The sequence below is a fragment of the Chlorocebus sabaeus genome, chromosome 20, assembly GCF_047675955.1.
Source record: "Chlorocebus sabaeus isolate Y175 chromosome 20, mChlSab1.0.hap1, whole genome shotgun sequence".
In the NCBI taxonomy this organism is placed as follows: domain Eukaryota; kingdom Metazoa; phylum Chordata; class Mammalia; order Primates; family Cercopithecidae; genus Chlorocebus; species Chlorocebus sabaeus.
In genome coordinates, this window is record NC_132923.1 from 75487780 (window position 1) to 75502762 (window position 14983).

Genomic DNA, 14983 nt, shown 5'->3' on the forward strand with positions numbered 1-14983 from the left:
AAATCCACATTTCTAGTGCTGCTGTCTTTCCTTTGTCATCAGTTATGAGGGAGATAAGTTCAACAAGTTTAAATAGAAGAAGAATTATCGCCTACACTTATGTGGCAAAACTTCTATCTCATCATTCTCCTTCTCGCCTCTCTGCTTTTGCAGGTCTTAAACCTTACAAGCATCAGCAAGAGTTCCATTGGATGAAGGGCCCTGCCACCTGGTCTAACAGAGCAGTCCACAGAGGGGTTAGCAATGCTGACTGATCTGCATTAGTGCCTTCTGCCTTGGGGACCGAAATTGATTTTCTGCATTTTAGAGTATCATCATATCTTAGCTTTTGGTTGAGGTCAAATGTGGTACCCGTTTAATATCTGATACAGCCGCAGTCATGGGATTAAGTCTTCTCTGACAGGGTCGGGATTTGATGGCCTAAGAGGTCTTTTCCCCACGGTGATCTATAAACCAGGGAAGGGCTAAACTAAACATAAGCCCCACAACCAATAGCGCACTGGGGCTACTTGACCATTAGCTGTTAGGAAACCAAACTGTATCAACAGGGTCCTATCCCAACAATTGACTAATCCAGCTGTCTAAAAAATAAATAGTTTTCAATATTTCCACCAATAACTTCCATTTTTTTTCTCCTCCACCTAGTGAAAAATCCTGGGTATTAACATGTACTCATATTAACCACAGACTGGATTAGCTCAGTTCCAGTATTCGACCTACGTGTGGTTTTGCTGAATGTGGACTCTACCAGCCCCATTCTAGCCACGCTAAGATGGTCAATACCAACAGCCCTTCTAATCGGCAAGAGTTAGCTATGATAATGTACTCCAGCCAAATCTCAATAATATTTGTGGCCCTACTGCAGAGTAATATAGGATTTCTCCTAAGCTTCTGGAAGTCACAAAAACCCCTTTTAGCTTTTCAGTGTTACTACTGGATATGAATATCCACCATGAAAAAGTTGAGGCTTATGAGTGCATAAATAAAGGTTTATTAAAAAGCACGTTATTAGCTGGGCACACTGGCTCATGCCTGTAATCCAGGCACTTTGGGAGGCCAAGGCAGGCGCATCTCTTGAGCCCGGGAGTTTGAGACAAGCCTGGGCAACATGGTAAAACCCTATCTCTGCAAAAAATACAAAAATAGTTGGGTGTGGCAACGCGTGCCTGTGGTCCCAGCTACTGGGAAGGCTGAGGTGGGAGGATCCCCGGGGCCTGGGAGGCGGAGGTTGTAGGGAGCCATGATTGTGTCACCACACTTCAGCCTGGACAACAGAGTGAGACTTTGTCTCAAGAAAACCCAAACAAACCACATTGTCAGTAATGACCTGTAGCATGCTTCTGCCATTCATAGGGAATTTTGACTCATAATATGAGTGAAAGCAAAATTTAAAAATACTGTAAAACTAAGTATGACTTTTAAGAATGCTGGTACAGATAACCCAGGTGTGGTTTGCCACTTAAAAAGTTGCTAATGTGTCAGTGTTAGATTGAGAATTTTAAAAGATTCTTCTATCCATGAGATATCCTAGGAGAACAATTTCTAGAATAATGCAGAAACACAGGTCTGGCTGAAAATCTGAGGAATAAAAGTTTTCTGGTTTCCTAAAACAGAGGAATGAGGTCTAATACTGGCATGCTCTTACTCTATTGGAATTACTCACTCCGTAAGGGTCACTAGAGTGGTTCTTCTCATAAATTGGTTGTTAGAACATGAATTCTAAAATTGGCCCTTCTTAATTTATACACGCGCACACACATGCATTTTCAATACATTTACTGATAGTGGTCAGCTCCAAGATTGGCTCTGAGCACACAGTGAACAAAGATCGGGGCTGAGGCTCTGTTCAGTAACTGTGGTGGTTATCACTGCTGAGCATCTACTCTGTGGCGGACGCTAGGCTATCTGTCACTTAACCCTCATTACACTCCTGAGAGGTATTCCTATTTCCAGTACTTGGACTTAGGCTCGGCACACAGTTAGGACTTCATGAACATTTGCTAAATGAATAAATGATTGTAACCTAGAAGAAAACACAGCCAAGAGGGGTTAAATATTGCCCAAAGTTGTTAAGTTGAAAAGCTCGATTCCCCAACTCTATATCCTGTACTGTTTTACAATACCATGCTGCCATCTTGAATATAGGTTTTATACTTGACACATAGGAAGCATAACCGATGAATGACCTAGAAATAGATGAACATATGAATAGAGACCACGACAACACATTAGTATGTACATCAAGGTGTATGTTGTGCTCCTCCCCAGTTCAAATCTTTATAAGAAGAGAATTCATAGTCTGGTAAATTTAGCGGAAGCTTCAGCTGCGAACAGAGATCAAAAGGGCCCCGAATTCTGCCATGAGAACTCTCACTGCCAGCTCTAACCAGGAAGACTGTAGGAGTATATGTATGTAAGAGAAAGGACTAGACCTTCATGCAGAGCATTGACTGAAGGATACACTAATGTCATAAGCTTATTCCTGCCATAGTTCTAATTTCAACAGCTCAGTGGTCCATGACTACTGCCAGAGCACATATCGAACACAAGGTATATACACCTTTTAATTTGTAGGGCTGAGTCAGCTCAGGACAGAGTCAGCCTAAGGGTGGGGACACTCTCACCTTACATGGCTTCATTTAGGTGAGGAGGGTAGGATACGAAAAATCAAGCTTGGCCACCCATACTGTGAGCTAGGATTCCGAAGACAGGGTAGTTTGATGGAAATTTCTATGACTGCCAGTACATTGCACTTGCTGCCAGCTTTACTACCCAAATATTCACCCCAAATATGTCAAGAAAATTAAAAGGAAAAAAAATCACACAACAAAACATCCCCCTAAACTAATTCAATTTCAATATTTATTTTGAAAATTTATTGAATTATAGTAGAGGAAGCTGGCTAAATTAAGCCAGCCAGACTGTTATTTTTCTTCCTAAGAGTATGGCAATATTTATTATTTTACCTCTCTATGAGGGGTTGATTAAAACTAGAAAATGTAACATTTGCAAAGTCATAATATACTCAGAACAAGGTGGTTCAGATAGGGAAAATAAAACTATATAGGGGCCAATCAGAATTTTCTCTTCCAAAACTTAGATTTTCTTTAAAAACTACATTTGGAAATAGACATTATGATTTTTTTTAAAGGGCCACCCACTCTTTTGTCTGCTCCACACTCTACCCTCACTCTAGAAGAGGTGCCATTGACTTCTACAGATATAAAATGTGTGATGTTCATTTTGAAATTACTAGTAGAGCCTGCTATTGACCATCTAATTATGCCGAGTTCCATTTATAAACATAGCTAACCACTAAGTTTATGGAGACTTTTTGTGCTGCTTTAATAGGATATTGATCGAGCACATAGTTTGAGTAGACTGCCATTGAATTGTGTAATGGCAAACAAAAGGCAAGGTCACAGCGACTGTTCATGCTAGGGCTGCAATCTATTTTTTATTATATTCTCTTTGTTTCTTCCTTTAATGCTCGGGCCCAAATGGTTTCTTTTGAAAGAAGATCTTGCTTAAGAATATAAGCTATTTTTAAAATTAATTTCCATGCAATGATCACAGCTATCGTGTTACTTAACACAGGAAAACCAACAGGCCATTCATTTAGAAAGAAAGTGTTAAATCTATCCCACTTTAATTAAGATCTAAAGTACTGCAAATGTTTAAATGGCACCCCAAATGACTCGGTGTCTGGAATTTCTTATCCTACACCCATTTCCTCATTAGTCCTTCTGAGCAAGAACATTTTGTATTTTCAAGTTTGGGCTTGTTCCTACCAGAGAGTTTCATTTTCTTATTGTGCCTTGTAGTGCAGTTCACTCTGTCTTAGAAGTTCCACCATGTCAGGTTAGAATACTGCCAATGGTTCTTACTAAATTACTGGCCTGAACATCTAAGCATCTCAATATGGGTACCTGAAGATGCAACAAGGACCTAGAGACTTCAAAAAGAACTTTAGAAAGGAACTGCAATTTGGATGCTAATGGCAATTCCTGTGTGAAAATACAGAGAGTTCACATTTCTAAGGCAGAAAACAACCACTAGGGTGCCACCTCATGCCAGGCTGAGGCATATGCCTGGTTCCATTCACTCCTACTCTCCATTGACAAACAACTCAGGAATCCTGTAGTCGACCCAGCAGCTGAGCTTTGTGGCAGAGCCAGGACAATTCAGCTGCTGGATTTTAATAGATTCTGCAGCACTGCAACAGGAACCAAAAATCAGTCTGGGTAACTGAGAGTGGTTTTCACACCCAAAGACTCTAAGGCTGGCCACAGTGTCCTGAGAATCCTGGCTTTTCAAAATTCCAGGGCCATGAAGTCATCCTTAGCCACGAAGTTTACTTAACCCTTGCAGCCGGCTTGGGTGTACAAACCGCCGCTAGAAAATTAGAGCCCACCAGGCCAGAGTCACAATGGCCTGTGTGTATTTGCGGTTTTCCTCTTTCCCAGTGAAGTAGTTAGGGTTTCGAAGTCACTCCACCAAGTTCAAGTAAAATAGAGTCAGCAATTTGGAAGGAAATGGGCAGAAGTAGTGGATTTTTCAGGAGAACTTTCTGGGTTCATACCAGGAGTGATATTTGACAGCCTTAGAGCTCATACTTTGAGGGAAACACTGGTGTAAAATAAACAAAAGAGTGGGTGCTGACAGAGAGAGCTATCTAAGCAGTATCATTTAGCAGCTAGCAGAGTGGGCTCTCTTTGTAGCAACTTCAAGGGAAAGAGACCAAGCTAAAAATGCCTTGAGAAGGCTTTGTTTGAAAATGCAGCATCATGTAAGAGCCATTTCAACAGATGGTTCTTGTCTCTTTCCTCATAGTATTATGCTAAAACAACTTTAGTGATTCTGAACCACATTGTTAACACTTGTAAAACCCCCTTCCCCAAAGCAGAGAATACTTCCCTCTCTCTCTCTCTGGCACAGCGTCTAGTGGTCTGTATTTTCCTCCTCCCCTGGAACAAGGCAATAAATAATTGAGCTACTTTCAGATGGTCCTACCACATGGGGGGGGGGGAAGTAGCAAGAGAACAAATATAGACTTTTATACTATAGTACTTTCTTTGCCATGGAAGCAGAACTTTCCATTCTTGCCTTTCATAGTATTATGCTAAAACAACTTTAGTGATTCTGAACCACATTGTTAACATGGACTTTCACGGATGATAATGAAAAAAAGAATTAAAAGGTGGTGGGCGGGAGGCAAGGAGGAGAGGGGAGTTCATGGAAGACTGCAGCTTCAGTTGGCCAGCAGGAGTCCCTGATTCCAACAGCTTCATATATCTAATCAGTATAATTCAATGGCAAGCATCCTTGTTGCCTAATCCCTCACCTCTGAGTTTGTCAGGCTAAGCCAGCAGCTTTCTCTTGAGTTTCTCCACCATTGCCACCTCGGTAGTAACACTATTAAAAACAACACACTTAGCACACAGTTATTTCAGTGAATCCGCATGAGGAAATACTGAAAGAGCACCTCCCTCCTGTCTTACATTTAAAAGGAAGAAAATGAAAAACAATAACTGGAAACCTAGTGAAAGTCAATATTTGTATTAGCAAATTTAAAAATCAAATACTAAAGATCCAGAAAGGGAGAAAAATCTCAAGCCAGGCCATCATTAATGATGACTGTGAAATTTCCAGTCCATATAAGTAGTCATAATTAGGGTATAATTGCAGGGGACTGGATGGGGCTGGGATACCGATAACAGAAGGTTAAGAAATCTGCAAAATAGTCAGAGATTCTAGGACACTGAGACCATTAAAAACATTTAAGTAAAAGGCATAACTATGGAGAGAGTAAAAAGATCAGTGGTGGGGAGTGGGAGGTAATGAATAGGTGGAGAACGGGAGATATTTAGGGCAGTAAAACTATTCTGTATGATACCATAATAGTAGTTACCTCTCACTATGCATTTGTCAAAACCCACAGAATGTACAAGAATGAACCCTAATGTAAACTGTGGATTTTAATTAATAATTACGCATCAATATTGGCTCATGAATTGTAACAAATGTACCACACTAACAAACGATATTAACAACAGGGGAAACTGTTTGGGAGGAGGGGTATGTGGGACTTCTGTACTTTCTGTTAACCTAAAACTGTAAACCTAAAAAACTGCCCTAAAAAAGAATAAAGTCTGTTAATTAAAAACAAACTCACACCTGAAAACAAATCCAGGAAAAAAAATGAAGTATCTTACTTGCTTTGGTTTACATGAAAATAGTTTTAACCTTTTTTTAAATGCACAAATTAATAAGCTGAAAGTATATCAAATCAACAAGAACTGATTATTCAATAAAAGCACAGAATCCTTGGATGCCATTTAGTTCTATAATGCAATTATAGGAGAGGTTTTGATGAAAAGGTCGGCAGTCAGCTAGCTGAGTACAATAAAGGAAAAAGAGCAAGTTGCTTAACCTCTTGGAGCATCGCAGACTCCATCTGTAAAAAGGGATGGTACCACCACCATGGGAGGATTGAATGAGATAATGTTTACAAAGTACCCAGCACAACGCCTGGTACGTGGTATATGCTTGATAAATGCTAGCTGCTCTAAATTTTTGTATTATATGACATCACACTCCTAACAGGGGCCAATATCATGTGTTTAATCACTTTATGCGCCAGTTAGCTTATTTCTGTTCAAGGATACAGAATGCACCCCAGGTCCACTCATCTGCAAAAAGCATCCACCACCGTTCTGAAATGGGTGCTTCTCTCTTCCCACATGGGGGAACAAGGAGGAGGGCAGCCTTGCAAGGCAATGCTGAGGGATTTCAACTCCCGCATGTGGCTTGAGTGTTAAGCCTTTCAGGAGGGTGTGTAGGTGAGGAAACCTGAGCTGGGGATCTTTACCCCAGCAGTCAAGGCAATCTTGTGAAATATACCCTGACAAATATAGATTATCTCTAAGAAAAAGGGGTCTCCTGACTACAGTCAACTAATTTGGCCTGAAGCCATGATCGAGCTGACACAGCCCAGACCCACTCTTGCCAAACAGTTTCCGTCAGCATGAGGCCATGTGTGAGTGAGTCCCAGAGCGATTACACAGCAGTGTGCAGAATCAAAAAGCATTTGAGAGCCAAAGGATGTTCACGATGCCAGGTACTGGCTAAGCAACCCCCTAAGCGGGCATAGGAAACAAGTCCAGGTCCCTCTGCAAACTCGATCCCCATCCAGCCATACTCTCTGGCAGTCTTGAAGGCAGGTTTAGAATTCATTTGGCAGTCAAGCAATCTCAGACTGACCAGAGTTCTAATCAAACTTGGAACTGATAAGCTTTGGGATATAAGACCTTAAAAGGAAAGACAGGGAGTGGAAGGAAGAGGAGAGGTTGGGGGTGATTCTGTACTGTGTGGGTCTTCTCATACAACCCCCAGGCCTGGAACCTTGATGGTAATGGGTTTAGTACATGAGGACTAAATGTAAGAATTGCAGCACTCAGGGCAGAATAAAATGGCTAGTGCTCCAATCTTACGCTTAAAAGCATTTTCTTTTCACTCTTTAAGGCTATGTTTTAGATCCCATTGAGGGCTCAATGAATGTATTTCCCTATAATGCTATTATGACAGGTATGGTCTGATATACATATATACACACACACACACACACACACTCACATATATATATACACATACTCCCCATATTACTGTTATTATTAAAATTACAAGAAAATGTGATATTTATTGTGCTCAAAAGTCCTAAGAGTTTTATATATATATATACACACACACACACACACACACATATGTATATACACACACACACACAGAGCACTGTTATTTGTCTATAACTGTGCTATAACTAGGGCAGCATATCCTCTCTAGCTTAACAAGGCAACATAGTGTCTACTTAACTGGTTGGTACTTTAAGTACACTTCAGTACCATGGCAGCAACCTCCCCATTCCAAGTCACGACCCGCTGCTCCTAATGTCTCATTCCTTAGGGTTCCAACTCTTCTACACTGGAATACCTCAGCATCAACCTGGGAGTCCTTGACTCCCACAATTCTAACACCAACAGTTACCTTCCCACTGTTTCCCTGTCTAGTCTCATGCCATAGATCTCTTCAAGTTCCTTTGGGCCAGTCTAAAAAGTACGGATTCTGGCCTTATAGAGACTCAGCTTAACGATTTATCCACTATTTGAATTTTTTGCTTGTTTGTTTTTTGAGATGGAGTCTCACTGTGTTGCCCAGGCTGGAGTGCAGTGGTGCAATCTCGGCTCACTGCAACCTCCACCCCCTGGGTTCGAGCAACTGTCCTGCCTCAGTCTCCTGAGTAGCTGTGACTATAGGTGTGCACCACCTTGCCCAGCTAATTTTTTGTAGTTTTAGCTGAGACAGGGTTTCACCATGTTAGCCAGGCTTGTCTCAAACTCCTGGCCTCAAGTGATCCACCCACCTCAGCCTCCCAAAGTGCTGGGATTACAGGCGTGAGCCACCGTGCCTGGCCTCACTGTTTGACTTTGGATAAATAACTTAAATAGACCCTCAATTTAACTCATCTTTAAAAATGGGGATAATTTTTTGTCTGAAAAGCTTATTGCAAAGATTAATTTATGCATCTTACACTAAGGCCTAGGACAGTGCCTGGCAGACAGTAAATGACTAGTAGTCATTAGATTCTCCCCTATTCCCACATTGTATATCACATTCTGTGCTCTCAAGACTCTCCTAGCCTATAAGTGACTGAAATAAGAACAGAGAGAATCCAGGCTTTTGGGACCAGTATGGCTTGTTTGACCTGACGTCGTGTCCTGAGATGGACCGGCTTACTCAGTCAATCTTGCAAGCCTGTAACACAGAGAATGGTGGGTATGAACCTAAAATGAAAATATTTCTTCTTACTCCAGCTCATTCCACAAAGGGCTGATGCTGCTCAAAACCAATTTTAAACATGTAAATTTTACCTACAAGTGGTATTTTGAAGTAGGTGGAGGGGTAAAACAAAATAAAATTTCAATATTTGGTATTTATTTTTCCTTCTTACTGGGACCTGGAACATCATAATCATTGTAGTTATGCTTTTAAATAAGAAAAAAGAGATTCTTAAGGGAAGGCAACTGTGTGTGTGTGTGTGTGTATGTGCGCTAGATTATGTCATAACAAAACTACAATCAATTGAATGGGCCTTTGATCAATGGAGAAAGATGGTGACAGGCACTCTTCATTCACTGTTAGTGATTATTGACAAGCTGGTAATGATCATCCCAGACTGTGTCACTCATACCAAGGGCATTAGCATTTTTTAAAGGTCAAAAACAAATTCTTTTAAAATGCAGAATTTCTTAGACATCAGGGAAGCCTTGGAATATATGTGACCCTCAGGATTTTCGTCTTTCTTTTACGCCTCACATCAAAATAATGTTTAATTTTTCCTGATTTAAATTCTTGGTTGTCAAACAAACTGTGTGTCAAAATTCCTCCAATGGGTAAATGAAAAGGAGACTCTGAAGGCTTTTTTTGGTCTCTGGGGTCCCAGGCAGAAAGCAAGCACCAACCAAGGCAAATCTGTACCATATGAAAGCAAAATTCTACTTACTCTGTGACACTCTTACTAGCTCAGTCACACTAAAAACACCTGATGTGACAAAACTGTCCTGGAAGCCCAAATGTCCTGGGGAGACAAAAACAAAAGAAAACAAAGTGTCATAAATACAAGACATTTGACAACAGAGCTTCAAATATTAGTTTCATTATGATTAACACATGTGGTGCCTCATCTCCTTCTCTGCTCTCCTTAGGGTTTATGTGGGAGGGCACAGTCATTTAGCTATGCAGATAGATTTTTAGTTTGAATTTCAAGGTTGTGCAAAGCTACGGTACAACAACTGGCTGATTTTTGAAATGGTTAAAAAAAATTCAACAGGAAATCTGAAACAAAAGACAATTTAAAATAAATAGTTACCTTGGGTGACCTCTAAGACCTTAACAATTGGGATAAAAACAGCATATCTAAGAGTCACTAGGAGAGCTGCATTCCATAATAGTTTTTTAAACATTATTCTCTAAAGAAACATCTGATTGGAATTAGTTATCTATTCATTTAACTCAAACAAGATTTAAAGATGTTATTTTCTGGAGGCACCACAGGGTGAATTTTTAAAAAGTCAGAATAGAAAAAGCAAGCCCCAACCCACAAAACAGGAAAACCAAATTCTTTTGAGCACAAATAAAGATTCAGATTATTTACACACACCAAATATTTTTTGTGTCCATTGATTTTTTTGAGAAAAGGTAATAAATCCATGGTTCAAACATTGATTAATCTTTGAACTTTGTTTCTGCTTCATTTTTGCTGGATGCAATTAATTCCCTTTAAGACACCTGGTATCATGTCGATCACCAATTACTCATTTAATTTTATGATATATTCAGAAACATAGAACTTATAAACGACAAGGAACACATAATCTATGATATGTAGTTTCCATGTCTGCCTGTACAATTTTCTGATTCTATGACTCTCACACAGGTAGATTCCAGTTGAGAGATCACTCCAAGGTCAGCTTAGTCTTTCCCTGCTTTAAAATCTGGGTCAACAAATTGTTGGTTGAAGGAATTTTTGAAATAATTGTTCTTTGACACAGGAAAGATACCTTGAGAAAATGCAATAAAAGAAAATAGACCAATCTGAATATATAACAATCCATAAACAAAGTTTGCATTATTAATAAAAGCTAGATTTCATGCACTACTGAGGGAAAGCAAGTTTACCTGTGGCACTGCATATCCACCAGTACATTTACTAAATGTCATACACATAAACACATGCAAAAAGTTGCCATGTTTTGGAGGAGTATAAATGGACCTGCAAATTACTTGTCTTTTTTTTGGTTACATTGGATTTTTGCATAAGAAATTTCTACTGAGATTTTTAAAATTTTCAGTTAACTTTTATATCAAACACATAATCTATGGTATTTGAGATGAAACAGTTCTAAGTTTTAGGACAGACAATAATTGTAAACTGCTTTTTGAAATAAAATAGCAAAATTTTACCATCAGAGTGCTCAAGAAATGTCACCTCTCAAAACCACCCACACCCAGGTATTCAGTTGGCTTTGGTAAGCACCTAAGATGCTGTCTCTTAGATTAAGAGACCTGAGAAGTTAAAAAAAATTAATAAATAAATTTCTCTAATGAGGTCTTGGCAAAACAGACCACAACATCTCTTTCTTATAGGGAGACCATCAACATTACATTTATCCCACAGATCACAGCAAAGGAAATCTAACCACAATGTACATTAAGGTTGACTTAAAACACATAGAACAATAACAAGGAAATTCATAGATGAATAGGAAAATCTGGGTTGATCTCCAGCTCCTGCTCATCCCTATCTTCTTTACTTGACTTACAGGCTGATACTTGTTTCAGTTCCAATCTTTGAAATTCCTTATTTTAAGGATGAACTAACATGAATTTCTGTACAGGGTGAATGTAAACACATGCAATTTAATCCTGCCACCAATAAAAGCCAGCAATATATTTTAAAGGCTAAGCTGAGTTTGGTGCAAGGACTTGGGAATTGGGAAGACCCCTGCGTTCATTTATTCAAATTACCACCCTTTCCTGGTTGCCCCTTTTCTTGTGTCCACCTCTTAAATGCTGGTGTTCTCCAGGGTCTGTGCTCATCTCTCCTTATATGTGTGTGCAGGTGGTGGGGGGTGTCTATTTCTTAAGTTATTTTATCTACCTCCATGTCATCAACTAAAAGTCTAGACTGTGATATTTGTGAAAACTAAAATAATATTTTTGTTTACCATTGTATACTTAATGCCTGAGACAAAGCAGGTTAGTAAGTGAATATTTATTGAATGAGTAGGTGAATGAATCTACAGGCCAATGACTCTCAACTCTTTATCATTTACTGAGATCTATCTCCTGGGTTCCAAACCCATAAATCTAGGTATTTGTTGGGCATTCCATCCAGATAGCCCACAGGTATTCTTAGACCCAACATGCCCAAAGCTGAATCCATTTTCTACTGCACCCAAAACCCGTTCTTACTCTTTTGAATTCCGTATTTCAATGAACCATTTGCCATTCATCTAGTTTTTTGGCATCATCCCTGCCTCTTGCCTCTGACAATCACCCACATCCAACCAGTCCCTGCTGCTTCTGTGATTCTTGACTCTATGTACGTCTCCATCGTCCTCCTGTGACTGTGGCTCAGGACCTTCCCACTTCACCAGCATGGTGGGAAAGCCTTCTAACTGTGCTCTCTATCATCTCTCTTGGCTTCTTCTCCAATCCCCTCTCCCCGCTTTAGCCAGGGCTGTCTCACAGACATGCAAATCTGATGAGTTATTCATTTATTCAATAAATGTTTACTGAGTACCTACCATGTGCCATGCATCATGGGCACAAGATACAGTTCCCACCTTTAGGGAGTTTACAGAGACAGCTAAAAACATGTAAAAAAAATTACGGCCGGGCAAAGTGGCTCAAACCTGTCATCCCAGCACTTTGGGAGGCCAAGGCTGGTGGATCACAAGGTCAGGAGTTCAAGACCAGCCTGGCCAAGATGGCGAAACCTGTCTCTACTAAAAATACAAAAATTAGTTGGGCAAGATGGTGAGCACCTGTAATCCCAGCTACTCAGGAGGCTAAGGCAGGAGAATCACTTGAACCTGGGAGGCAGAGGTTGCAGTGAGCCAAGATCGTGCCACTGCATTCTAGCCTGGGCGACAGAGCAAGACTCCATCTCAAAAACGAACAAAAAATACTTTAAAAATGATAGGCTGGGCATGGTGGCTTAGGCCAAGAGCAATGGCTCACACCTGTAATCCCAGCACTTTGGGAGGCCGAGGTGGGCGGATCATGAGGTCGGGAGATCAAGACCATCCTGACTAACATGGTGAAACCCTGTCTCTACTAAAAATACAAAAAATTAGCCGGGTGTGGTGGCGAATGCCTGTAATCCCAGCTACTTGGGAGGCTGAGGCAGGAGAACAGCTTGAACCTGGGAGGTGGAGGTTGCAGCAAGCCGAGAGTGCGCCACTGCACTCCAGCCTGGGTGACAGAGCGAGACTCCATCTCAAAAAAATAAAAATAAAGAAAATAATAAAAATAATAAATGGAGGCCGAGCGTGGTGACTCATGCCTGTAATCCCAGCACTTTGGGAGGTCAAGGCGGGCAGACTGCTTGAGGTCAGGAGTTTGAGACCAGCCTGGCCAACATGGTAAAACCCTGTCTCTACTAAAAATACAAAAATCAGCTGGGTGTGGTGGTGCACACCTGTAATCCCAGCTATTCAGGAGGCTGAGGCAGGAGAATCGTTTGAACCCAGGAGGCAAAGGTTGCAGTGAGCCAAGATCATGCCACTGCACTCCAGCCTGGGTGACAGAGTGAGATCCGTCTCAAAAAAAAAAAAAAAAGAAAAAAATTATAGGCTGGGTGCGGTGGTTCATGCCTGTAATCCCAGCACTCTGGGAGGCTGAGGCAGGCAAATCACCTGAGGTTGGGAGGTAGAGACCAGCCTGACCAACATGGAGAAACCCTATCTCTACTAAAAATACAAAATTAGCTGGGCGTGGTGGCGCATGCCTGTAATCCCAGCTGCTCGGGGGGTTGAAGCAGGAGAATTGCTTAAACAGGGAGGCATAGGTTGTGGTGAGCCGAGATCGTGCCACTGCACTCCAGCCTGGGCAACAAGAGTGAAACTCCATCTCAAAAAAAAATATATATATATATACACACACACACACACACACCCCCCATATATTTTATACATATATTTATACAATACATTATATATATATATTTATAACATATATTTTATAGATATATGGTATAAATGATATGAAGGAGACAAATATCAAAAGCTTTAGAAAGAATGGTCAGGGCAGGTCTTGTTTAAGAGCCGATATCTGAAAGATATAAAGGAGCCAAACAGGAAAAGGAGAAAGAGCTCTTCAGGCAGAGGATTAACATAAGCAATGGCCCTGAGGTAGGAAAGAGCAAGATGTTGGAGAAACTGAGACAAATCCGATGTGTTCTGAGCCCCCGCCCTATCAGAAAGCTTACAAGAAATATGCATCCAACAAAGGACTAGTATCCAAAATTTACAAGGAACTCAAATAAATCAGCAAGAAGAAAAACAAATAATCCCATCAAGTAGGCAAAAGACATGATCAGACATTTCTCAAAAGAAGATATACAAATGGCCAATAAACATGAAAAAATGCCCAGCATCACTAATCATCATGGAAATGCAAATTAAAACTATAATGAGATGCTACCTTATGGCCTGTAAGAATGGCCATTATTAAAAAGTCAAAAAAAAAAAAAAGATATTGGCATGGATGTGGTGAAAAGGGAATGCTTATGTACTGCTGGTAAGAATAAGTACAATCTCTATGTGAAACAGCATGGAGATTTCTTAAAGAACTCAAAGTAGATCTACCACTTCATCCAGCAATCCCACTACTTGATATCTGCTCAAAGCAAAAGAAGTCAACATATCAAAAAGACAACTACATGCATTTGTTTATTGCCACACAAGTCACATTTGCAAAGATGTGGAACCAACCTAAATGCCCATTGGCCAAGGAACGGATAAAGAAAATATGGTATATATACTCCATAGAATACTACTCAGCCATAAAAAAGAACAAAATAATGTATTTTGCACCAACTTGGATGGAGCCAGAGGCCATTATTCTAAGTGAAGTAACTCAGGAATGGAAAACCAAATACCATCATGTTGTCACGTATAAGTGGAAGTTAAGCTATGGGTGTGCAAAGGTAAACACAGTGATATAATGGACCTTGGAGACTCAGAAGGGGGTAGCTGGGTAGGGAGTGAGGGATTTAAAAAAGCCGAAATATTGAGTACAATGTACACTGCTTGGGTGAGGGATGCACTAAAATCTCAGACTTCACCACTGTACAATTCATCCATGTACCCCAAAACCACTTTTACCCCGAAAGCCACTGAAATATATATATGTAAATATA

At 40.4% G+C, this 14983-nt stretch overlaps 1 protein-coding gene across 4 annotated transcripts in view; it reads right to left on the minus strand.

Moving 5' to 3' along the window:
- NFIA (nuclear factor I A) overlaps nucleotides 1-14983 on the minus strand; it is a 386737-nt gene that overhangs the window by 125559 nt on the left and 246195 nt on the right. For all 4 annotated transcript variants that reach the window (XM_007978527.3, XM_007978532.3, XM_007978531.3 and 1 more), the window contains one exon: nucleotides 9560-9634. In XM_007978527.3, coding sequence (XP_007976718.1) covers nucleotides 9560-9634 — 75 coding nt within the window. The remainder of the gene's footprint in view (nucleotides 1-9559; nucleotides 9635-14983) is intronic.